The 27,940-nt window shown below is 41.4% G+C and overlaps 1 protein-coding gene across 5 annotated transcripts in view; it reads left to right on the top strand.

Moving 5' to 3' along the window:
* The window catches only part of cdk14 (cyclin dependent kinase 14), a 590,315-nt gene that overhangs the window by 454,860 nt on the left and 107,515 nt on the right, over window positions 1–27,940 (top strand). For all 5 annotated transcript variants that reach the window (XM_073054502.1, XM_073054501.1, XM_073054505.1 and 2 more), the window contains one exon: window positions 1,421–1,565. In XM_073054502.1, the coding sequence (XP_072910603.1) occupies window positions 1,421–1,536 (116 nt within the window). In that variant the 3' untranslated portion in view covers window positions 1,537–1,565. The remainder of the gene's footprint in view (window positions 1–1,420; window positions 1,566–27,940) is intronic.

Here is a 27,940-nt window from a genome sequence, read left to right as displayed (position 1 = left end):
ATTTTTTTAAAAGATGCCCCATATTATCATACTGGAACAGGCTGCCAACTGAGAAATACTTGTTCAATCATTAACAGACACAATCTATGCAGAACACCAGAGAGGAATTAAAATTGGGAAAGAAAATACCTCAAGGGTGGTAATTTTAATATGAGAATTTAATTTGTTATTTTCCATATTAAGAATTTTGCTGTATTAATCCTTTTATCAGTGCTCAGCAGGTTATTTGCACAAGCATAACTGTAAGGTGATATTCGTTTCCAGAACGGGTCTGTGTAGAGCTCTAAACAGTGACTGATGAAAATCCTTTTGAAGACCAGACCAAAGATGAAAATCTACATATTTTTAAATAACACCATTGCTGCATGCCTCAGAGAAATGTTTAGATGTCGTGAAGAAACATTCTGCTTCCTGTAGATAATTACAACAAGAAAATGCAACTTGACAAATTTTAACTATCCATAATCCAAATTAATTCTGATTCATTTATATTAACTATTTTATTGTGAAGGTGTGCAGCATGTGATCCAACCACTCCCCACGTATTTAGTTTCTTAATCCTTTTTTATATCAAAAGATTGTAGTGAAGTTATGATAAATTAATTCACTGTGGAGCACATGAATAATTAACCATGACATGCTTGAATAGTCAATAACAGATGTTATCTTTAAACTGGAATATAACTGGCCATTCTCCTGCCAGCTCCACTTTTTATCTCCTTCAATTGTAATTAAACTTATAAGGTAGATGTGGGCTGACTTTTGTTGCTCCATGTTTTGTAAATAAAAATTATGAATGGTAATTAACTTCTGCTCTTCCTTTTGGGGAATTTCTTTGTGTCTACCTTGAATCCTGACTGAAGTAGACTGACTGGAATTAACAACTCCTAGTGTGAAGGTTCACAGGCATAACCTATCCTGTTGTTTTACAGCAGAGACTACCTGTCGTGTTATGTGATCTAATTCTTCTTTCTAAAACAGTGGAAAATTGGAGAGTGTCAAGTTATATTTTGAACATTATGAAAATTAGAAATCTTGCAGAAGAAGAATGCTTGCAAATTTTATTAAAATTTAAAAAAAATATACGGATGGTGTAAATCTGAAAGCTAGCTTTCAAAATAACTGATGAGATAAATATATCCTGGAACTTCTATCAAATATTTCCAGTTCTGGAAGCACCTGGAGTTACTCTAACATTGCAAATGAACAATGAAATAAGCTTAATTGCATTTCCCATGAAAAATGATTTTAACTAAAAGAAGCAATTATTTTTGGCCTGAGGGGTCCTCACCTTGGAGTGGTGAAAATTTCATGGTGAAAACTAAATTGATTTGTTACTGTATTAGGAAAATAAATAATCTCTATGTCAAAAAATGCCAGCATGTTGCCATTTTGACTCTATATTTCTCTTCATCACCAGTGTCCTCTGTCTTTGTCGTGCCCACTGTGAAACTACAGGCTGAAGTAGACGACAGTTCAAGAGTTTTTGGGAGAAGCAACAGTCATGGTAAAGGCTTTTTGAACCACAAACATTGAGGCGTTCTTAACCCTGGTACCATACAAAGGTAATAAAATTAAAGTACTGATTCTTTAAGAAGTGTTCTTCCATACTATTGAAAAATTACTTCAGTATGGTGCATTTAAAGTTGGCAGTATGTGTGTGCAAATAATTTATTTCTCCACCTAAAATCAATCTTAATTATGTGCGTCTGTTGAAATTAAAGTTTCACGTGAAATATACACATATGCTCATGTTTTAACAGTATAAATCACAGGTGCAATACATCAGAATCTCAAAAAAAAAAACCAAATGAAAGTATAATTATTTTAATATTTTAATGGCTAAGCTTTTGCAAGTATTTTTCAGCTGATTACATTTTACATTGTATAATGATATGTATGTTTATAATTAACTTAACTGTTGTGGCTTTATCAAGGCAAAAAGTATTTTCTCTCCTTATCCTTCTACTGTTCAGTGCCTTCCACTCTCCCTCCTCCATTTAGTTTCTTCACCCAACCTTTTCCTCTTACCCTCTCCAGTCATCTTTCTATTACTACTCCCTAACTGCCTTCCTGTGTCATTGATCCTACCTGTTTCTTTTCTCCTTGTATATCTTTGCATTTCCTCCTTTAACTACCCACTCCCCCAATTGGCTCACTCCATATGCCCAACCAAGTGCAAATTCTGGGAGCTATACAAAGGGCTGTATCTTTGAAATTCTCTGTCTCAGTTTCAGAATACCTTCAGAATGCTTTGTCTTTGAATATATTTAAGACTGGAATCAGTGGACTTTCAGACAGTAAAACGATCTAATGGCAACATTAATTGAAGGTTAAGACCTAACCATGATATTGTGTGGGTGAGCCAATTCAAGGAGCTGAAGAGCTTGCATTTCTGTTCTTATTAGGTTTTCAGGAGTCTCCCACCATTCATGCCATCTTCATTGCAAGTGAAGTATATTATTCATTGATGTTCCTTCACTCAGTACCAATCAGCATCCCTGTTATTTTTCGTATTTAGACCAACACATTGTAGGGAGGAAGCTGAAAACTTAGAGACCTGGTGTCAGACTGGAATTTCTGCCATCTTGCTTATGTTGAACTCCTTGGTGCTTCCTAAATCTATCTTAGTCCATACTTCCTACCTCCTCAACACTAGCTTATTTCATATCACCTGCAGACTAGACCACAAAGCCATCAATTCCTTCATCCCAATTATTGACATATAACTTAAAAAGAATCAGTCCCAACATCAAGTCCTGCAGAACGCCACTAGTCACCAGCAGCCAATTAGGAAAGGCTCCCTTTATTCTCAGTCTTTGCCTCCTGCCAATTAGCCAATCCACTATTCATACTAGTATCTTTCCTGTAATTCCATGGGCTCTTATCTTGCTAAGCAGCCTCTTGTGTGGCAACTTGTCAAAGGCCTTCTGAAAATCCAAGTACATAACATCCACCAATTCACCTTTGTCTGTTCTGCTTGATATTTTCTCAAAGAATTCCAACAGATTTGTCAGATAAGATTTTTCCCTTCAGGAAACTGTGCTGACTTTGGCCTAATGTATTATGTGCCCCAAATACACTGAAACTTCGTACTTAACAGTGTACTTCCCAATCACTGAGGTTAGCCTATAATTTCCTTTCTTCTGCCTCCCTCCCTTCTTGAAGAGCGGAGTGACATTGCAATTTTACAGACCTCTGGAATCGTTCCAGAATCTAGAGATTCTTGGAAGATCTCTTCTAATGCCCCCATAATCTCTTCAGTACCTCTTTCAGAACCATGAGCTGGAATCCATCTTGTCCAGGTGACTTAACTCTCTTCAGAGCGTTCAGCTTCCCAAGCACCATCTTTCTCTCCTAATGGCAGTTGCACACACTTCTGCCCCCTGACACACTCAAACTTCTGGCATACTGTTAGTGTCTTCTACAGTGAAAATAGATGCAAACCACTTATTTACTTTGTTCACCATTTCCTTGTCCCCTATTAATACCTCTCTGGGGTCATATTCCAGTGGTCCAATGTCCACTCTCACCTCTGTTTTACATTCTATATAACAAAGAACTTTTGGTATCCTCTTCGATATTATTGGGTAGCTTACCTTGATATTCCATCTTTTCCTTCTTCATCACAAACAAGAGAAAATCTGCAGATGCTGGAAATCCAAGCAGTACAATCAAAATGCTGGAGGAACTCAGAAGGCCAGGCAGCATCCATGGAAAAGAGTACAGTCGATGTTTTAGGCCAAAACCCTTCATCAGGACCTGATAAAGAGTCTTGGCCTGAAATGTTGACTGTACTGTTTTCCATAGATGCCGTATGGCCACTGAGTTCCTCCAGCATTTTGCTCTAATGTCCCACTAACTTTTGCTGGATTATATGCCATCTCTTTTTATATTGTTTTTGACCTGCCATGTCAGCTACAGTTACATCATCCGATGTTTAATATACTTCTTTGGGATGTATCAATACTAAGCCTATAAAATTGCTCCCAGAAACTATAACATTGCTGTTTGACCATCATCCTTGCTAGTGTCCCTTTCCAATCAGCTTTGGCCAGCTGCTCCGATATGCCTCTATAACCCCCTTTAATCCACTGTAATACTGATACATCTAACTTTACTGCTCCCTCTCAAATTGGAAGGTGACATCTACCATATTATGTTCACTGTCTCCTAAGTGTTCCTTTACCTTAAGCTCCCTAATCAAATCTGGTTCATTACACAACACTCATTCCAGAGCAGCCTTTCCCCTAGTGTGCTTAAGCACAAGCTGATCTAAAGAACATAGAACATAGAATAGTACAGCACATTACAGGCCCTTCGGCCCACAATGTTGTGCCGACCCTCAAACCCTGCCTCCCATATAACCCCCCACCTTAAATTCCTCCATATACCTGTCTAGTAGTCTCTTAAACTTCACTAGTGTATCTGCCTCCACCACTGACTCATAAATTATGAACCATCTCATAAATTCTGTCTTGGGATCCAGCACCAACCTGATTTTCCTAATCTACCTGTATATTGAAACCCCCCATCACTATTATGAAATTGCCCTTATTACATGCACAAGAAAATTTTCAGATGCTAGAAGTCCAAAGCAACACACACAAAATGCTGGATAAATTCAGCAGGTCAATCCTGATGAAGAGTCTCAGCCCAAAACAGTGACTGTTCATTCTTTTCCATCAGTGTTGCCTGACCTGCTGAGCTCCTCCAACACTTGGAATACTGTGTCCAGTTCTGGTCACCTCACTACAGGAAGGATATGGATACTACAGAGAGAGTGCAGGGGAGATTTACAAGGATGTTGCCTGGATTGGAGAGCATGCCTTATGAGAATAGGTTGAGTGAACTTGGCCTTTTCTCCTCGGAGCGACAGAGGATCAGAGTTGACCTGATAGAGGCATATAAGATGATGAGAGGCATTGATTGTGTGAATAGCCAGTGGCTTTTTCCCAAGGCTGAAATGGCTAACACAAGGGGGCATAGTTTTAAGGTGCTTGGAAATAGGTTCATAGGGGAAATAAAAGACAAGTTTTTCACACAGAGAGTGGTGGGTGCGTGGACTGCACTGCCAGCAATGGTGGTGGACGCAGATACAATAGAGTCTGTTCAGAGACTCTTAGATAGGTACATGGAGCTTAGAAAAATAGAGGGCGATACGGTAGGGAAATTCTAGGCAGTTTCTAGAGCAGGTGGTTGGCACAACATTGTGGGTTGAAGGACCTGTAATATGCTGTAGATTTCTACATTCTAACATCTTGTGTGTGTTCTTTATTACACGTGTTTCCTATCTCCCATTGTAAGTTGTAGCCCACATCTGACCTGTATAAAACTCATTTACCCTTGCAATTTCTTAAATCTATCCACAAGGATTCAACATCTTCCAATCCTATGCCACGTCTTTCTAAGGATTTGATTTCATTTTTACCAGCAGAGCCATCCCATCCTTCCTGTCCTTTTGATACTATGTGCATCCTTGGATGTTAAGCTCCCAACAATGATCTCTCAGCCATGACTCAAGGACGACCATAACCTACCAATCTCTGAATGTGCTACAGAATCATCTACCTTATTCCGTATACTGCATGCATTCAAATATAACCTCACCAGTCCTGTATTTGCCATCCTTTTTGATTTTGTCCCCATGTTACACTCATCCCTTTACTGAAATTTAACCTTATCATGTGCTTGTCCTTCCTGATAGTCTCAGTGCACACTGTAGTTGTATAGCCACTGCCCAATCCTATCACTTTGGTACCCATCATTCTGCCAAATTAGTTTCAGCCCTCTCCAACAGCTCTAACACATCTGTCCTCAATGATATTGGGCCTCCTTAGGTTCAGGTGTAAGCTCTCTGTTTCGTACAGGTCATACCTTCACCATTTCATGTTCAAGCTGATGGATCATTTAATTGGCACTTTGACTGAACATGGTTTCAAATCCTTTAGCTTACTTCATCTAGCATAGAATAGTTAATAGCTTCAAAATTAATTAAAATGGAATGGATTGCTATTTTTGTGTGTTTTTGACTTTGATCAAACTTATCTACAACTGTATCCCATCCAGTGTGAACATTTGCCAATTCTTTTCTGTGGAAGTCTGTTTGTTCTCCACCTTGATCTGTACACTAACATCAGTGAATCACTGCTAAAAATCATCTGTCTGACCACAAAATTGTGATTAATTATTGTCAATGTTTTTTTTCATGGAATGATGAGATATTTGGCTTTAATCCAGATAGAATCAGAAACAGGTTTAATATTGTCGGCATGTGTCATGAAATTTGTTCTTTTGCAGCAGCAGTATATTGCAATACATCATAATAAAAACTGTAAATTACAATAAGAAATATTTATAAAAATTTAATTCAGTAAATAGTGCAAAAAGAGAGCAAAACTATATGTCATACATTATAAAATTGTTTCCATGGATTAAAAATGTATTAATTTGATATAATATTTTAAGAGAAAAGGACTTTTCTTTATAGTTTTATTTATTTCACACTGGAAAACTGGTTTGTGATTGAAATAAAGAAATGAGCATTTGTGATGGGTGACAGAAGCATAAACAAAAATGAACCTATTGCAGACTTATTAGTTCATCAACATAAAAAGAATCTTGATCCATGCCACAAATATAATCACAGTCACATTTTTGCATTGTTACAAAGTTAAAATATACATGAGATTCATTTTTCTCCATCAAATATTTATTATACTGTATTTGAACGCTATGGATTTGTGCTTTCATAGTATTAATGGGCAGTTTGTTATATTTTTATGTTAGACTCCTGATGTTCTTTCCTTTTAATATTCTATTGTTTAATTAATATTTTGTATTACTCAGACAAGACCCCAATATGTGTTTTACAACCTCCTCAATTGTTTTTATAAATATGAGTAGTTGTGCATTCAAAGCATATTCTTGCAGGAGATGCCTAATCAGGGCCTGCAAATTTGAGAAGCAGCAATTGTCTAACCTGTGCGTGTTGACATTCAGCACATTTCCAAGCCATGTCAATAAATTGCTTTCAATTGTGTGAGCTTCAATTTTAAACAATAGTCTACGATGTAGATGTTATCTAAGCATCACTGACAAAATGCTGGAAAAATTCAGCAAGCCAGGCAGCATCTATGGAAAAGAGTACAGTCGAAGTTTCGGGCTGAGACGTCAACTGTACTTTTTTCCATAGATGCTGCCTGGCCAGCTGAGTTCCTCCAGCATTTTGTGTGTGGCGCTTGGGTTTCCAGCATCTGCAGATTTTCTTTAGTTTGTCATTATGTAAACATTCTGGATCTCCAGAAAAATAACTGTGTAGGGTCCTTATTATTAACTGTATGTTAACTGCTAACTGCATATATAAAATGGCTTCTCTGTAGAGTTATAATGAAATGGCTTCTTTGTGGGTAACTGATGAGGTAATGCTCTGTTTAGTTGGAATGTTTGGGTTATAATTATTGATAACGGAGCAACGAACCAGTGGTAGCAATGTTGCTCTACCTGTATGTGTGGGAACCTGGAGTGGGTGCGCGGGTTTTTCGGGGAGGAGAACCGAAGAAGGAGTGCGTGCTGGATGCGCTCTGGTCGACCACCGAGGTTGGTCCCAGGCAGCGGGTCGAGGAGGTCAGAGAAGATCGAATAGCGGACCGAAGACTTCGATAATTGAACTCCAACGGTTATGCACGAATTGACTGAACTCTGATAAGTTTTGGTGCCTTTTCTTTTCCTTTCTTTTTTTATATATTGTATCGCTATTAATTACCCAGTTCTAGTAAGATGTATAAAGTGTACTCTGTAAATGTACATGGTGTGCGGTCTGATATTGTGTGTGCGAGTTTGTACCACTGTGCATCTCACAGCATCCACGCATACGGGAGACACGGTTTGGCGGGTGGACGGATTTTTCCCCTAGACATACATCACCCGATAGCGTGGGCGTTACATTTGGAAAGTTCATCTGTGTTTACTGTAATAATATCCACTTCAAGAAAACATTCATCCTTGCCATTCTTGACCCACTTTTCAAAAATATTTGTTACCTCTTAGTGATCACCTGAAACTTATGGTACTCGGTCACACTATCTAGACTGGTCTGCAACTCATCTAAAGGTAGATGAGTACTGCAATTTTCCTGATTGATTCCTGAAGTTTGAAGATTATAATTAAGATGTCTCAAACATTTTCTGCTAGTTTCTTTTAGAACCTTTTGAAGGAACCCATCTGTTAGCTGTCATTTGGCAATCCTCGGTGCTGTTATTTTCCCTACTGCAGTGACTATTATTTTATGTATATTCTGATGCTGCTGGCGGGTAGCCAAATATTTAAGGCATTGGTCTAATGATGTAAAGGTCACTAGTTCGAGCCTCAGCTAAGACTTGAGCACAACACACAGAGCAATCCACACATTGCTCTGCGATGACACTGGTGCCTAGCTGTATCGGCCCTTGCCCTTCCCTTTGACAATATCGGTGGCATAGAGAGAGGAGACTTGCAGTATGGGCAACTGCCGGTCTCCCATACAACCCTCCTGCGCCCTGGAAACTTTCCAAGGCGCAAATCCATGGTCTCTCGAGACTAACGGATTCCTATATTCTGATGCAAAGTAAGTTTTTCAACATTTCCCCCAGTAACTTCCTTTTATTTTACAATAAATAAATGTTTCTCTGCTCCTGACCATTCTCTTTTCCTAATAATGTTATGGCATGGGCACAGTGGTGGGGGTAGCATGATGGGGCTCTTAAAGCATCCGTTGTCTCATGGCTCCAGTGAGCCACGTCTGATTCTGGCCTCCAATGCTGTCTATTTTGAATTTATACTTTCTCCCTTCCTTCAGTACTCCAGTTTGTTGCCACAATCCTATAAATGTGCTGATTAGTAGGTTAATTGGTCCCTGTAAACTGCCTCTAGTGTATAGATGAGTAGACTTGGGGAGAGAGTACATGGGAATGGGTAAAAAATAAAATAGATTACCAAAGTTCAAAGTAACTGGCCTCTGAGCACTCATTGGGCTAAAGGGATCTTTTCCGTGCTCTATCTTTCTGTGCTAATTTGGCACTTGGTCAGGTACGTGGACAGGAAGCTTTTAGAGGAATAGACACCAAATATGGGCAAATGGGACTACCTTAGATGGGAGTCTTGATCAGCATGTTAGTTATTTCCATGCTGTACTAAAGGGATCAACACATTCAAGATCCAGATGTAAAAAAAATTCACTGGTGTCAAGCTTCTACTTTTTTTTAGAAACTTACGAAGATTTGGCATGTTATCTAAGACTTTGGCAAACTTCTGTAGATGTGTTGGAGAGTATACTGGCTGGCTGCATTACCACCTGGTATGGAAACATCAATTCCCTTGTGTGGAATAGGCTACACAAAGTATCAGATACATCATGGGTAAAGCTCTCCATGTTCCGCATATAACACAGAGCACTGTTGAAGGAAAGCAGCATCCATCATCTAGGACCCCCACCATTCAGGATATGTTCTCTTCTCTCTGCTGCCATCAGGATGAAGGCACAGGAGCCTTGGGATCTGCACCTCTAGGTTCAGGAACAGTTATTACCCTCAACCATCAGGTTCTTGAACCAGTGAGGATAACTTCACTGAACTTTACTTGCGCCATTACTGAACCTATGCACTCACTTTCAAGGACTCTTCGTCTCATGTTCTCAGTATTTTTTGCTTATTTATTAGCATTTTTGTTTGTATTTGTACTGTTTGGAGTTGTTTTCGCAGATTGGTTCTTTGTCCATCCTGTTGGGTGTGGTCTTTCGTTGACTCTAGTTTTTCTTTTAATTACTGTGGTTGCCCACAAGAAAATGAATCTCAGGGTTGTATATGGTGCTACATATGTACTTCGCTATTAAATTTACTTTGAACTTTGAACTCTGGAGGATAAAATTATTTATTACCAGGTCTTGGCCAAAACATTGACTACTTATTCACCGCCCTGACTTGCTGAGTTCCTCCAGCATTTTCGGTGTGTTGCTCAAGATTTCCAGTATCTTCTAATCTCTTATATTTATTATTTGTCAACCACTTCAGCCCCTGTATAGTGGTATTGACACTGTCTCATTGTAACTTGCTCATAGAATTTGGTGGCAACAAAGTGTAAATATTACCTTCATCCAGTTTTTGCACCAGGTCTCTCTCAAACACTTTCCTTTTAACTTACTGATTTTATCTGTAAGTATTTCCATAATAATTTCATTGTTAATTTATTTGCCTTAATACCATTTTATTTTGTGCAAGTGGATGTTATCTACACAATATTTTGTCTGTAGACAGATTAAGGATTTTTTGTTCAATCAGAAGTATTTTACAGCATTACATTTTCCCACTGTAGAATATTGTATAATTGCACAGCTTATGTTGTTAATATTCTCTTATGCAACAAGGAACAGTGTTGCATTCTTGGACATTCAGAAATTGAAAATACATTTCCAATTAGTTTCAATATAAAAAAGCTGAATGATGTTATATGTGATATAAAAGTATCTGATATCATCCTTTATAACAAAATACAGCATTTTTGTTCAAGCAACCACATTTAATGCTGCGCTCCATATTGTAACCATCGTCTATGAGGATGGCAGTCATTTTCTCTGTGGTAAAATGCATATGAAACCTTGTGGTAATTTGCTTTCTAGGTTGTGGTATTGCCCAGTTGGCTTTTCGTTCGTATCTTCATTTCTAAAAGCTATTCAGCATGGAAATCCAATTACTCTTCCATGTTGTTCTGTTCTATTTCATCAAATCCAGCCTCATTTGTCAATTTAACATTGCTTTCTAATAGTTTTTTTTTTCAATCTCTTATATGCATAGGAGCCATGCACACATATCCCTTATTTTGGTCTTGTACTGTGTGAGGGCATTCTCTTCCAAAAGAGCCCAATGTTCCTGAATATCCACCAACCTCATTCAAACTATATCCTTAACCCTCATTTTTCCCATTCTTTCAGATCACATTATGCAGTTCTAATCTCTTGTGTTTATGATTTGCTGCTCCGCTATTAAATCTCTTCAAGGCATGACTACTCTGAAGAAGTTTAAATCTTCTCTTCGATGGAAGTTCAGAGGGATCATTTCTCACTGCTCCTTCTCTGTGATCTGCTTCCTCTCCCCCCCCCCCCCCCCCCCCACCCCACCTACTTACTCTGGTTTAGTATTTGCGATTATAGTACCCCTTTTTTTTCAGAAGAGATGCAATTCTTTAAAACTGCTGGGACGTTATGATTCAATACTAAAGAGTGTGCAGAACAAAATGTGATGAATCACGATAACAATTCCTATACCATGCAACAAAGGCAAAATTTTCTGTGACATTGTGTGGGATGCACAAAATGCATTACAAATGATAATTAGCATGGTTTAATTGAAATGGTGATTAAAGCTTTGTAAATCAAGGACACATATCCGATGGAGTCAGTGGCATTATTTAGAAAATTCGTAAACTGAGCAATATCTGTATTTTTTAATGTAGTATTTGGTGATACGTGGAAGGTCTAAATTAAAGGATGACAAAGTTTATGGAGTATCAAAGGGCTCAAGATAACTTTATGTGGTAGGAAGTGGGGAACTGAATATGCAATAAGTATTTTGAAATTCAAGCATTCTTGGACAATCTAAACCACTGAGCAGAAGATTGATAGGTGAAAAGTGACTTTCCTGTGGAAGGCTGAGCCACGTCATCATGGTATTTAATGTATTTGCACAAATTGAATTTGAAAAATAGATAACATCACAAGAATGTTGAAAATTTTCAGAGTATGTGCAGCTGGAAGTCATTTCTGACTTAAACCACATGATCTACAATCATGCTGGTAAATGAAGTCAAAATTACAGCATTTAGGTTTAGATTAAATTTTTAAATTACTTGGAAAATATGAAAGGATTTATAAGGTTTTAGAGGCTTTGGTGGATTTATGTAAAATTCCCGCCAAATCTTAAAATGTGAGCACTGGATCACAAGGGTATCCCACTGTGTTTGTGTTCAAGGCAAGGCATTAGAGCTAGTTTCAACCAGAGCGATTTATAATTGAATTTATTTCCACGTGGAATGATACAAGTTCAGTACAGGATGTCTCTATGGAAATTGATAAACTTAATGAAAGAGATTTCTTTTGTTATCAGTTGATAAAAGGAAGGAAATAATTCCTCTGTATTGTTCTTAAAACATCCTGGCTTTCAAATAATCCATAGTATGGATACACCTGTTACTTTAAGATACCATCTTCCCCCTTACTCGGAACCTGATTTAAGATGGAGCTACCAAAGGCGTGCAACAGCTTACTGATGGTTCGAAAGCAAAAGAATTCAATTAAAAACATTACTAATAACACTTTTTTTGAAGTAAATTGTGGTAGCCTATCACTGCAAATAATGAAGAGACCAGCAAAGGCAAAGTGAACTCGAGAGAGGTGGAGCCATGCTGATTGGAGCGACCGATTTGGAGTGGAGAAGATGAGGCAGAGGAGTTCCGATGCCCATCCAACTAATCTGGGTTCGAGGGCGGATCACTCTTAAGCACCAAGCCAATTTGGAGATGTCAAGAACAACTTCTTCAGCAGTGAAATCTAGGTCTGAAGCGAATTGTTGAACAGCGTGTTCTAGGCCCAGAGCAATTTGCTGTGGTGGTGCCAAGACCCTGATGTGACATACAATCTGCTGTTTGGATGATTTAAACGCTGGCTGGCCCAGATAGACTGGAAAGTCAAGGTGTTGAGAGTCGGGCCAGGCTTGATCACTCTGGGTACTGAACTGATTTGGAGAGGTTGAAAAGGGCTTTGGCAGCAAAGTCTCAGCCCAGAGCAATTCGTTGCAGTGGAGCCCGGGTCCTAATGTGAGACATGATCCATTGTTCGGACAATTTAAATGCTGGACCAGATAGACTGACAGCTCCCCTCTCTGTGACGCTAAGGCTGCTGAGCTTAGTGTCTGCGAACTTTGTGGCAATTTGCCCCGTTGATATGATGAACTGAATATTGAGGCTTTGGGCCTACTCTGGGCTGCTCTGGGGAATAGGATCTGAGGACTCAATTTGGTTCGGAATGCTCTTGTTTTTGCTTGCTTCTATTGTTTGCATGATTTGTGTTTTTTTTTTCTCTGCTCACATTGGGGTTGGTCTTTATTTTTTTTCATTGGGTTCTTTTGGTTTCTTGCCTTGGACTGCCTACAAGCAAACAAATGTCAAGATTGTATAATTTATGCACTTTGTACTTTCCAGTCTCAGGCCAAAAACGTCAACTCTTTAATCCTCTTCATAGATGATGCCTGACCTGCTGAGTTTCTCCAGCATTTTAGTGTACTACATAAAGCTTTACAAATTTCCAACTGCTATCAGGGCGAAAAAGGATAATTTAACTGTGTTCATTTGGTAGCAGTCTCACCCTTCTCATAGGGAGTGAATTCAAACATTGTTACAGGCTTCACTACAGAAATCTAGGCTGATTCTCCATTGTGGTATCAAGAAAATACAACACCAGGGCTCCTTTGTTACAGCGTAATAAATAAAAGCGTGAGAAGGCCATTGGGCGCTTATCCATCCCACACCATTCGCTACGATAATGGCTGGCAGTCCACTTTGACACCTCTTTTTAGTTGCAGCTCCATCCACTGAATATCCAAAATTGTATCGATTTCTGTCTTGAGTATAGACAGTGTCTGATTCTTTTGCATCTTTCTTGGGTAGAAAATTCCAAAGATTTAATATCTGTAGGTAAAGAAGATTTTCCATACCTAGGGTTGAATGGCTGGTCAGTTATTTTAAGATACTGATCCTAAATCTAGAGATCCTAGCCAGAGAAAACATCATCCTTGCACCTACCCTGTCAAGCCCGAGAAGAATTTTGTATATTTCAGTAATGTTATTGCTCAGTCTAAAGTCTAGAGAATAAAGACCCAGCCAATTTAAATGCTCTCCTCATAAAGGAATCCCCCATCCAGGATCTTTCTTGGAAAATTTGATTGTCATTTTAATAGGTGTTCGTCCTTTCTTAATTAAAGGGACTAGATGTATGCAAAATTCAATGTGACGTTTCACCAGGAACCCAGATAATCACAGTCAGACATCTTTACTGTTGTCTTCAAAATGTTTTTGCCATGAAGGCAAATGCACTTTTCATATTCCTGCTTAAGTGATTTGTGTATAAAGGACATCCTGTTCCCCTGTTCCCTTTGAACACCAACATGTTCCAATTTCTCACAATTATAAAGGAAATTTTCCTTTTACCCCTCAAAGTTGATCATTTTCTATTCTATTCTTTGACAATAAAATTTCATCAAATTAGATATGCAGTTACAAGCTGGACTATGATGATGTGCTCAATGTATGCAGGTCAATATCTTAACAATTATCTGTTGTTTTCTTCAACTACAAGATTGCATTTTCTAAGACTTTGCTTCCAGTGCCAGGCTTCACTGATTTATTGTAAACAATGGAAAATCAGAGCTAAAGAAGAAGTTAGGTACGTTGACCGTCACTGAAGATAATTCAATGTCTTAAATAAAATTCCATGGGTAGTGAAAACTGCAAAAAATTAGTTTTGCTCAGCATTTAGACTTCAGGCACATTTATTGTGCAAAAAATGGATGCTTCCTCTCAAAACAATGACAGAACTGGACTATCTCTGTGCAATCGTCATTGTGGTTTGTTCCCCCTTAAGAGAATAAGATGTGAAGTGTGCATTTTACAGAGAGTAACTGCTTGCTAGGCAGACAGCTGTGCTGTATTTTACATGCTGACCCATGGGAAGTGGGTAGTGTTTTTAATCTCTCAATGACTGCCAGTTGGGAGGGGGAACAGGAGTGGGAAATGCAGGGTTAAGAGAAGCATCAGTAAATGGGCTAGCTACAACTGACAGAGCAGGCCGATCGTGCCCCATGACCATAGGCCCCTGCAATCAGCAGTAACTAACAAAGCCACAGATCAGTGGGTCTCTACAGTGAGCACATCACAGACTCCCTTGATCCTTGCAAAGGGCTACTAGCTCATTTTTTTGAAAAATAAAAATTACAAGGGCTATGTTTGCACATAAAAGCAATGTTCTGGCGGAGGAAGTATAGGGATGGAGCACACAGTATATTTGTGTTTAGCTCATTACTTTCAGCATGAAAACTACCTGCTTTTATTCAAAGTTCAAAATTATTATCAAAATAAATATGCCACCATATATAACCCTGATGTTCATTTTCTTGGGGGCAATCTTGGAGGAACACAGTAGAATCCAGGAAAGACTGCACCCAACAGGACGGACAACAACCAATGTGCAAAAAAAAATGTGTTCAAATACAAAATGAAAGAAAAAAGGAAATAATAATAATAACATTAAACAAATTGGCAATAAATATTGAGAACATGGAATGAAGAGTACTTGACAATGAGTCCTGTTCAGTGGTGGGTGAGTGAAGTTATCCTCTCTGGTTCCAGAGCCTGATGGTTGACACTCCAGCTGTTCCTGAACCTCGTCATGCGAGTCCTGAGGCTCCCATGCCTTCTTCCTGACAGCAGACAAGGAGAGCATGGCCTGGACGATGGGAGTCCCTGCTGATGGATGCAGCTTTCCAGCAACAGTGCTCTGTGTAGATGTGCTCAATGGTGGGGAGGGTTTTGCCTGTGATCGATTGGGCAGCATCCACTTCTTTTCCATACATGAATATTGGTGTTTCCATACCAGCTTGTGATGTAACTATTCTCCACCACACATCTGTAGAAGACTGTCAAAGTTTTAGATGATATGCCAAATCTTCACAAACTTCCAAGAACTTCCACCTCTGATTTCCTGATGAGGTCTAGCTCATAGAACTCTGTGGGTTCCTTGTCCTGAAGTCAGTATTCATCTCCTTGGACTTGCTGACGTTGAGTGTGATGTTGTTGTTGTGATACCACTCAGCCAGATTTCCCATCACCCTCCTATATGCTGATTGGTTACCACCCTTAATTTTGCCAACTACAAAATTGGCATGGATGAACTTAAATATGGCATTGGAGCTGTGCTAACCCTTGGTCATAAGTATAAAGCGAGTAGAGCAGGGGACTAAACATACTTGATTGTGGAGATTGTGGAGATGTTGTTGGCAATCTGAACTGACTGGAGTCTGCAACTGAGGAAATTGAGGTTCCAAGTGGTATTGAGGCCCAGGACTTGAAGCTTATTAATTAGTTTTCAGGGGATAATAGTATTGAATGCTGAGCTGTAGTCAATTAAGAGCATCCTGAGATATGCACCCTTACTGTCCAAGTGTTCCAGGATTGAGTGAAGAGCCATTGAAATGGTATCTGCTGTTGACCTGTTGAGAGGGTAGGCAAATTGGAGTAGATCAAAGTTGTTTCTCAGGCAGGATGTAGGTGCTACTGGATGATAGTCATTGAGTCAGGTTGCCATATTGGCACCCAGTATAATTGACACCTCCTTGAAGCAGGTGGGTACCTCAGACTGCTGAAGCGAGAGATTAAAGATTTTGGTGAACACTCCAGCTAGTTGATCGGCACAAGTGTTTGGTACCGTCTGGGCTGGGTGCTTTCCCTGGATTCACCCTACTGAAGGATGCTTTCACATCGGTCTCCGAGACTGAAATCATGGGGCCATCGGGGGCTGTGGAAGTTCATGAAGGAGCCTCCATGGTTTGATAATCAAAGCATTGTGGACATGTGGCAGCAGAGCCTTGTCAACTATGTCACTTGGTTTCACTTTGTAGGAGGTGATAGCATTCAAGCCCTTTTCATTTTCTTGTGGACATTCACAGTAATTACAAACAAAATGAGATGGACAAACAGCTAATGTGCAAAAGACAAAAAACTGTGCAAATACAATAAACAAAAATAAAGAAATAAATAATAAATATTGAGAACATGAGATGAAAAATCCTTGAAAGTGAGTCCATAGGTTGTGGGAGCAGTTCAGTGATGGTGCATGTGAAGTTATCCTCTGGTTCAAGAGCTTGATGGTTGAAGAGTAATAACTGTTCCTGAACCTGGTGGTGTGGGACCTGAGGTCCCTGTACCTCCTCCGTGAAGACAGCTGGAAGAAGGGAGCATGGTCTGGATAGTGAGGCTCCTTGATGATGGATGCTACTTTCCTGTGACAGCACTCCTTGTAGATGTGCTTATGGTGGAGAGGGCTTTAACTCTTTTCCCCTACCTGACTCTCACTCAGTCTTCTGGCTCTTGCACCTTGGGTGTAACTACCTCTCTATATTTCTTATCTATCACCCTCTCAGCCTCATGAATGATCCAGAGTTCATCCAGTTGCAGCTTCAACTCCTTAACATGGAGTGTTAGAAGCTGCAACTGGATGCACTTCTTGTAGGTGAAGTTGTCAGGGGCACTGGAGGTCTCCTGGCCTTCACGTATCCCAAAAGAGGAACATTCAACTATCCTGCCTGGCTGCCCTGCTGTTCTAACTGTTCAAATATAAATAAACTGGAAGAAAAAATTTACCTGCCGCCTTGTCACCTTCTCTCACACAAGCTTCTCCTTGTTAAAGCCTCAAATAACCACTCTAACACTGTCCAGTCCAACAGTGGTCACTCCGCTTGTCTCTGTTCAAAAACCAAACTACCACAACTTGATGCCTTATCTACTCAGTCAGTGAACCAGAGTGAACTGTCTTTTCATGCTTCCAATTGCTGATTGGCCACTGTTTAAAATGTCTCTTATGATCTTGTACACCTCTATCAAGTTACTTCTCATCTTTTTTGCTCCAGGAAAAATAGCCATAGTTCACTTAAACTATCCTCATAAGAAATTCTCTCCAGTTGTGCTAAGTCTCCTCTGCATCCTTCCTAAAGCTTCCAGATCCTTGCTGTAATGAACTGAATGCAATACTCCCAGGAGTGGTCTGGCTAGAGTTTTATAGAACTGCAACATTACATCATAGCTCTTGAACTGAATCCCCGACTAATAAAGGTCAATGCATTATATGCCTTCTCAATAACCTTATCATTTTCTGCTGCAATTTTGAGGAATCTGTTCCTCCACACTACTGAGAACCCTGCCATTAACTCTGTTTTGTGCCTTCAAGTTCAACTTTCCAAAAATGAATCACTTCACATTTTTCTGGATTGAACTCCATCTGTCACTTAAAGAAGTCCTCATTCTGTCAATGTCCCATTGTAACCTATGACAACCTTCTACACCATCTACAATACCACCAACCTTCATGTCATCTGCCTACTTAGTAACGCCCTCATCCACCTCCTCATCCAAGTCACTTATAAAATCACAAAGAGCAAGGGTCCCAGAACGTCACAGATCACTGACCACCTGACAGAATATGCTCCACCTACTACCCTCTGCTTTCTGAGTGTTTCCCATGATCTCATACCTCCTGTGTTTTGGATTCAGTGTTTCCAGCGTTTTCTGGTTTTATTTAACAGTTCCTTGTGCATTAATTTAAGGAAGATATTTATTTTACAGATATATTCTAGGCAAATTTATTAATATCAATTCTAACAATCAGTAATTTTAATGCATCTTGCATCTGAACTACAGGCAATCAGAAATATTTAATCTCTTCCATTTTTAATGCACAGCTGCAGCTTGCTGCATTAAACTATTATCTGTTATGAAAGTGTGCTTTTTTGCAGCAGTCTTATCATGCTTTTATTTATTATTGTGCTTTAACTTGTCAGGCTAATTCAGTTCATGCCTAATAAATGCTTTCAAATGATCATGGTTTAGTTAACTTGTTAAATAAACTTCAGAACAATAGTGTCTCTGATACATCAGCTGGCTTCATGCAGAGGTTGTGATTTAGGATGACACTTTTCACAGAGCTATTTCAAACAGTTGCAAAGTTTATTCTGTGAACAGGTAGCATCTTGCTGCTGTCAATCTTTTCCATTCCCTTGTGTTTGGGGGAAAAAACCTTTAATGTAAAAATAAACTGTCAACAATGAAGTATTCAAATAAAACTAGGGAATTCAAAATATGCTATTGAAAAGCCATTGTAATTATCCCTTCAATAAAAGTAATTAAATGCAATCAATGTTGCCAGATAGTGAAAATGTATAAAACTGGTATCAATTGTATTCCTTTTTGTAAGTCTATCAGTCACATTTTACAAAAGTATTTTGTCCTTGGATTAATATTTCTGTAGTATTAAACTTTTAACAGAGTTTGAACAGTTAAATTAAACTCAACTGAAAATCTTTCCCAGAAGTGGAAACATCTCTATGAAGAAGATCACAAGGGTGCACGGGATAGAGCGAGAGGGTGTTAATTAGGCGGTTCTGTAGAAGAGCTAGCAAAGGTACAGTAAGCTACAAAGCCTTTTTTTGTACTTTTTTACATTTCAGAGAAAATAAATCGGATTCTGATCTGATCATTCAGATTCTTACTATAGTTATGAAAAGGTTAAATTTAAAACCCGTTTCTCTGAGTGTGTAACAGAAAGAACAAAGGAAGGCAGTGCATAGAAATGTAGGCAAGCTCAATGTGAGGAATGTTCTTTGGAAGACTAGAGTCCACACTTCTAAAGACAGGGTTAGACCACTTTACTCAAAAAATGAAGAGAAGAATTAAATTATACAGTAATCATTATGTTACTTTTCACTATTTAGAAATAAGGCATAATATTGAAATTGCTAGACAAATTTGTTTATAAAATCACAATGGTAAAACTCAACAGGTCTGTCAACATCTGTGGGAAGAGAAAGTGAGAAGGCAGAGGTAATGTTTCACTTTGGTGTAAATGCTCTAGATAACAACAGTTCAAAAAAGCATTCACCTCCTTCTCTAGGGCTAATGAGAATGAACAATTAAATGCTGGCTCAGCCTGCAAAGCTTGCAGCCCTTGAATGAATGGATACATGAGATACAACACCAGAGAGACATCCACTCCAGACAAGAAAGTGCTGAACTGCAGTCTCTTTTGAGGTCTTTTTAGGCTTTTAGGGATGTTTTGGGACTGACTGGGGAGTTAGAGATGGGTTTGAGTCTGTTAGGGGAGTCTGAGATGGCTTTGGGATTGACAGGGGAGTTAGGGATTGTTTTGGGAGTAGAAGTGAAGCTAGGGGTGAGGTCAGAGTTTAGGGACAGAAATGTGGGGGAGTTAGAAGTCAGGCTGGAGTCTAGGCCTCGAATCCATGTTCAAAGCCCAGTGATGTGGATGTGGGATGAAGGACATCTGTGGTTATTGAAACAGGAGACCAGAGAGGATGAGGTCTAGTGCCCCCCTCCCAACCACCACCACATCAGCAAATCATTGCCAGATTCCAGGATCGGAATTTCCAGTGGGCAAGTGGGCACAAAGCCTGGTAATCCCCTACATATGTTAGTCAGCAAAGTAGGAGGTGATGAAGGGTTTCAGCCCAAAACGTCAACTGTTGACTCTTTTTCATCGATGCTGCTGAGTTCCTCCAGCATTTTGTGTGTCTTGCTTGGATTTCCAGCATCTGCAGATTTTCTCTAGTTTGGAGTTTGAAACCTGGAGCTTGGAGTCCTGTCACTGGTGTGTATGACTTGCGGAGGGCTATTTCAAGGGCGAAGAGACAATTTCTAATGAGGTTGGAGGCAACATTGGAGTACAACAATTCTGACAGGGTTTGCAAGACATTACTTCCTACAAAGCGAAACCCAATAGCATGAATGGCAGTGATGCTTCACAACCAGATGAACTCAATGCCTTCTATGACTGCTTTAAAAGGGAGAATATAACTACAGCTGTGAAGATCTCTGCTACACCCGGTCACCCTGTGATCTCTGTCTCAGGGGCTGATGTTAGGCTGTCTTTAAAGAGGGTGAACCCTCACAAGGTTTTAGATGGAGAACCTGGTAAGGCTCTGAAAACCTGTGTCAACCAGCTGGCAGGAGTATCAAGGACATTTTCAACCTCTCACTGCTACGGGCAGAAATTCCCACTTGTTTCAAAGAGGCAGCAATTATACCAGTGCCTAAGAAAAATAATGTGAACTGCCTTAATGATTATCGCCCGGTAGCACTGAGAATGTGAAGAGGGTAAGGGGTACGTATAGAAGGGTTGGGCGAGGGGTAAGTGTAGCAAAATATGTAGACAGGACCAGGGAGAGGATACGTGATTGGGGAAGTGTAGGAGGACAGGGAAGAGGTAGCTAAAATAAAATTCCAGACAGCATATGGCAACCACAAAGAAGAGGAACCTTGCGACCACAAGACAACGTGTTCAGCAAAGTATTTTGAGCTACATACCTATTTCGAGTGTTTTGCTTGCGTCCATACCCATTCCAAGAATTATGCTTGCGTCTATGCTTATTCTGAGTATTTTGCGTGCTTAGCTATGCAATAGCCAATCAATTGATGAATTTGAATCGGTAACCATATTTGCGAATGTAGTACCCTGCTTTTGGGTATAAGTATGACCTTTGTAAACCGACAAATTGGGAGTTGGCTACCTTACGCCCGAAGTGTGTGGGGCTGTGAACTCCTCTCTGAATAAAAACCGTTTCAGAGGTAATTTCGTGTCTCTGGTGTTTTTCCTCAACTGAGCAGGTTAATAATTTCAGGTTGACGGCAGTCACATCTACAGTGATGAAATGCTTTGAGAGGTTGGTCATGACTAGACTGAACTCCTGCCTCAGCAAAGACCTGGACCCACTGCAATTTGCCCATCACCACAATAGGTCAACAGCAGACGCAATCTCAATGGCTCTTCACATGGCTTTAGACCACCTGGACAACACAAACACCAATGTCAAGATGCTAGTCATTGACAATAGCTCAGCATTTAACATCATCATTCCCACAATCCTGATCGAGAAGTTACAGAACCTGGGCCTCTGTACCTCCCCCTGCAATTGGATCCTCAACTTCCGAACCAGTAGACCACTATCTATGTGGATTGGTGATAATATCTCCTCCTCACTGACGATCAACACTGGTGCACCTCAGGGGTGTATGTTTAGCCCACTGCTCTAAAATCTCTCTATACCCATGATAGTGTGGCTAGGCATAGCTCAAATACTATCTATAAATTTGCTGATGATACAAACATTGTTGGTAGAATCTCAGATGGAGACAAGAGGGCGCACAGGAGTGACATATACCAACTAGTGGTGTGGTGTTACAGCAACAACCTTGCACTCAACATCTGTAAAACAAAAGAGCTGATTGTGGACTTCAGGAATGGTAAGGCAAAGGAACACATACCAATCCTCATAAAAAGATCAAAAATGGAGAGAGTGAACAGTTTCAAGTTCCAGGGTGTCAAGATCTCTTGAGGACCTAACCTGGTCCCAATATATTGATGCAGCTATAAAGAAGGTAAGACAGTGACTATACTTAATTAGGAGTTTGATGAGATTTGGTATGTCAACAAAAACACTCAAATACTTCTATAGATGTACCACGGAGAGCATTCTGACGGGTTGCATCGCTGTCCGTCTGGTATGGAGGGGCTACTGCACAGGACCGAAATAAACTGCAGAGGATCATAAATATAGTTGGCTCCATTTTGGGTATTAGTCTGCAAAGTACCCAGGACATCTTCACAGACCGGTGCCTGAAAAAGGCAACATACATTATTAAGGACCTCCAGCACCCAGGGCATGTCCTTTTCTCACTGTTACCTTCAGGTAGGAGGTACAGAAGCCTGAAGGCACACACTTAGTGATCACTGATTCAGGAACAACTTCATTCCCTCTGCCATCTGATTCCTAAATGGACATTGAACTCGTGAACACTGCCTCACTTTTTAATATATGTTATTTCTATTTTTGCATGAATTTTAATCTATTCAGTATACATTTACTGTAATTTTTTTATTATTAATTTTTTTCTTATTCTTCTATGTTATGTATTGCATTGAACTGCTGCTGCTAAGTTAACAAATTTCACGACACGTGCCGGTGATAATAAACCTGATTCTGATTCTGGTGAGTCTGTAGTTCAAGACCTGTATTTGGGTTCCTCATTCGCCTTATTGTCGAGTCTTGATGTGCAAAGACTGAAACCCAAAGGTCGATTGGAAGTCTGGAAGTTGAGGTCCAGTGGACAAAGCCCTGGTTCTGCAGGTCCACTGGGGAAACTGAAGGCCCAATATCTGTGAGTCCACTGAAAGCCCAGAGATGGCCTGTCCTAGGGTTGGTGTGTGTGTAAGCGAGAGAGAGGGAGGAAACGGACACACAAAAATGCTTGAGGAACTATGGAAGCATCTATGGAAAAGAGTAAACTGTCGGCATTTTGGACCAAGACCTTTCAGTAGACCCTTCATCAGTGCTTGTTGTGCTGTTGTTCTGTTGTTATTGTTGTTTGTGTTGTTCTGTAGATGTGGTGGGCATGCTGCGTTGGTGCTGCAATGTGTGACAATATTTACGGGCTGCTCCCAGCACATCCCAGGTTGTGGTTGTTAATGCATTTCATGATACATCATAATATGTTTTGATGTGCTATACCTGTGATAAATAAATGAATGTGAATTTAGGTGTCCTTGCCCAGTGTTAATGTTCAGTGATGGAGGCACGGAATTGTAAAGCAGGGTGGTTATGTTTTACAGGGCATTGATGAGACCATATCAGTCTTCCTATGCAAGTAAGAACAGTAATGCATTGGAAGCAGTTTGCAGAAGATTTATTAGACTGCTAACTAGAAAGAACTGAGGAAAGTTGAACAGGTTAAGTTTGTATCCACCAGAGTTTTGGTGTGTGAAGAGAGACTTGGCTGAAATATATACATGCTGAGGGTTCCTGACAGAATGGACGTGGTGAGGATGTTTATAGCAAGTAGATAAGAATTTTTTATAAGCAAAAGGGTAAAAGGTCACTTCAGTTATGATTTTATTAACTGTTGGAGCAGGTTTGATGGTCCTTGAAATGTTGACTATTTATTCCCCTCCATAATGTCTGACTGAATTCCTCCAGCATTTTGTGTGCATTGCTCAAGATTTCCTGCATCTGGAGAACCTCTTGTGAATAGACACACACAAAATGCTGGTGGAATGCAGCAGGTCAGGCAGCATCTATAAGGAGAAGCGTCAGGACGAAGGGTCTCGGCCCAAAACGTCGACAGCGCTTCTTCCTATAGAAGCTGCCTGACCTGCTGTGTTCCACCAGCTTTTTATGTATGTTGCTTAAATTTCCAGCATCTGAAGATTTCCTCGTGTTTGTCTTGTGAATATAATTTACTCATTATATATTTTGCCATTCCATACAAGACACTAAAATATTGTGTGAGAAAAATTGCATAAATGATAGCAACCTGAAATAAATTGAGGCAATGTGGCAACAGACAGGGTGTCAAAGAGCCTCAGGGGAGAGAGGAATAGATAAAATGTCACGTTCTTGGCTATTGGCCTTCAAATTCAGTTCTGTTTCTCTCTTCATTGATGCAGTTTAACTTGCTGAATGTTTCTACCATCATATGTAATAAAATATAATTTACCTTGGCTTTTACCAGCAATGAAAAATCAAATTTTATTATGATGTACTGCAATTGTATAGTTAATTGCTCATGACCTAGGCCTAACTAACAAGCATTATGGGAGTTTGAAGATGAAGCAAAGGTTGCCTTCTTTCTCCATAGTGGATGCACTAATTGTTAATTATACTTAAGCTGACACTCTGTCAATATGTTAAACGTGGCAAGATGGTGCTGGCAAGACAGGGCAGCGTTTTGTAGGCAGCAGACAAAACTACTTACTATTCTATTAATTTTACTTCTTCTGGACTATGATCATTGCAACCCACAGCCTCTAATTTCCCTTTGGGAGTTGTACTTTGGAACCGTTGGTATGCCTTGCTTATCCTGAAGGATTCAGCATACTGGACTCTCGACAATGCAGGTACAGCTCCGCTAGCCTTAGCTGGAGTCAACTTGGGGCAGGATTGAACCATCAGGCTGGATCAAAGTGGCGGGGCATAGGTCAAGAGCAGAAAACGAACTGATGTTTAGCCAATTTAAGCACACAGCCACTTTTAAAAAATCAAATCATTGAGGCCAAGAGCGAAGGATGAACTGGTGTTCAGCACATTACTCCAAGATGGAGCTGAACTGGCTCCATGTTTGTATCCTGCAGCCATCGGGCTCCCGGACTGGTTCCATGGTCGTATCCTGCAGCTATTGAGCACCCGGACTGGTTCCATGGCTGTATCCTGCAGCCGTCGGACTCGCGGACTGGTTCCATGGCTGTATGCTGCAGCCGTCGGACTCCTGGACTGGTTCCATGGCCGTATCCTGCAGCTATTGAGCTCCTGGACTGGTTCCATGGCCGTATCCTGCAGCCGTCGGACTCCTGGACTGGTTCCATGGCCATATCCTGCAGCCGTCGGACTCCCGGACTGGCTCCATGGCCGTATCCTGCAGCTATTGAGCACCCAGACTGGTTCCATGGCCGTATCCTGCAGCCGTCGGACTCCCGGACTGGCTCCATGGCCGTATCCTGCAGCTATTGAGCACCCGGACTGGTTCCATGGTCGTATCCTGCAGCCATCGGACTCCCGGACTGGTTCCATGGCCGTATCCTGCAGCTATTGAGCACCCGGACTGGTTCCATGGCCGTATCCTGCAGCCATCGGACTCCTGAACTGGTTCCATGGCCGTATCCTGCAGCCATCGGACTCCTGAACTGGTTCCATCGCCGTATCCTGCAGCCATCGGACTCCTGGACTGGCTCCATGGCTGTATCCTGCAGCCATCGGACTCCTGAACTGGTTCCATCGCCGTATCCTGCAGCCATCGGACTCCTGGACTGGTTCCATCGCCGTATCCTGCAGCCATCGGACTCCTGGACTGGTTCCATGGCCGTATCCTGCAGCTATTGAGCTCCTGGACTGGTTCCATGGCCGTATCCTGCAGCCGTCGGACTCCTGGACTGGCTCCATGGCCGTATCCTGCAGCCATCGGACTCCTGGACTGGTTCCATGGCCGTATCCTGCAGCCGTCGGACTCCCGGACTGGTTCCATGGCCGTATCCTGCAGCCATCGGACTCCCGGACTGGTTCCATGGCCGTATCCTGCAGCCGTCGGACTCCCGGACTGGTTCCATGGCTGTATCCTGCAGCCGTCGGACTCCCGGACTGGCTCCATGGCCGTATCCTGCAGCTATTGAGCACCCAGACTGGTTCCATGGCCGTATCCTGCAGCCGTCGGACTCCCGGACTGGCTCCATGGCCGTATCCTGCAGCTATTGAGCACCCGGACTGGTTCCATGGTCGTATCCTGCAGCCATCGGACTCCTGGACTGGTTCCATGGCCGTATCCTGCAGCTATTGAGCACCCGGACTGGTTCCATGGCCGTATCCTGCAGCCATCGGACTCCTGAACTGGTTCCATAGCCGTATCCTGCAGCCATCGGACTCCTGAACTGGTTCCATTGCCGTATCCTGCAGCCATCGGACTCCTGGACTGGTTCCATGGCCGTATCCTGCAGCCATCGGACTCCTGAACTGGTTCCATCGCCGTATCCTGCAGCCATCGGACTCCTGGACTGGTTCCATGGCCGTATCCTGCAGCCATCGGACTCCTGGACTGGTTCCATGGCCGTATCCTGCAGCTATTGAGCACCCGGACTGGTTCCATGGCCGTATCCTGCAGCCATCGGACTCCTGGACTGGTTCCATGGCCGTATCCTGCAGCCATCGGACTCCTGGACTGGCTCCATGGCCGTATCCTGCAGCTATTGAGCTCCCGGACTGGCTCCATGTTTGTATCCTGCAGCCGTCGGACTCCTGAACTGGTTCCATGGCCGTATCCTGCAGCCATTGGACTCCTGGACTGGCACCATGGCCGTATCCTGCAGCCATCGGACTCCCGGACTGGTTCCATGGCCGTATCCTGCAGCCGTCGGACTCCCGGACTGGCTCCATGGCCGTATCCTGCAGCCATCGGACTCCTGGACTGGTTCCATGGCCGTATCCTGCAGCCGTCGGACTCCTGAACTGGTTCCATGGCCGTATCCTGCAGCCGTCGGACTCCTGGACTGGCTCCATGGCCGTATCCTGCAGCTATTGAGCTCCTGAACTGGTTCCATGGCCGTATCCTGCAGCCATCGGACTCCTGAACTGGTTCCATAGCCGTATCCTGCAGCCATCGGACTCCTGGACTGGTTCCATGGCCGTATCCTGCAGCCATCGGACTCCTGGACTGGCTCCATGGCCGTATCCTGCAGCCGTCGGACTCCTGGACTGGCTCCATGGCCGTATCCTGCAGCTATTGAGCTCCTGAACTGGTTCCATGGCCGTATCCTGCAGCCATCGGGCTCCTGGCCTTGCTGCTGGGCTGAACTGGCTCCATGGTGGCAGACTCAATTTCACTGACACTGCAGTTTATGTTCCCTGTGTTATTTCTTTACTTTTTTTTATTTTTTTGCACAATTTGTTCCTTTTTTTGCACATTGGGCGTTTGTGGTCTTTGTTGTGTGAGTTCTATTGTGTTTCTTTGTTATATGACTGGCTGCAAGTAGACGAAGCTCAAGGTTATATATGGTATATGTACTTCTGAACTTTGAAATTCCGTGTTTACAAATTCTTTCTCAACCAGTGGTGTTAAAAGTGCTACAGAGAAACATTGATGTACTGCTGTACTCTCTCTGAAATTCTTTCCACTGGCTACACTTGAAAGGACTTCAGAGATGGAATGCAATGTGCTGTCATTTCTATATCCATCACTTAGCGCTACGAACGGGGAGAATTAGTTGGTTAATCTTTCTGTGCAGATCAGTGAGAAAGATTGTAACTTTATTTACAAAGAGCAGGTTTTCCAAGCCAAAATCACTTCCACAATCTTTAGCAGGTCAGTTATTTTATTTGGTGTTAGCGAGATCATGTTTTTTAAGGACTGGCTGCCTGTATAACAATTTCTTTACTTGAAAAATAATTCAAAGACTGTTGTTGAGACAAGGAAATTACAAAAACACTTAGATACCACATAAATCCAAGCTCCTTGGCAGCATTACTTTTCTTTATTCAGATGTATACAGTATGTGCATGTTGAACAGTGCAGTGGGAGTGGGAAAAGCAGATGTGTAATT

Source organism: Hemitrygon akajei, chromosome 8 (genome assembly GCF_048418815.1).
Source record: "Hemitrygon akajei chromosome 8, sHemAka1.3, whole genome shotgun sequence".
NCBI lineage: Eukaryota > Metazoa > Chordata > Chondrichthyes > Myliobatiformes > Dasyatidae > Hemitrygon > Hemitrygon akajei.
This window is presented reverse-complemented; position numbering and strand designations above follow the sequence as displayed.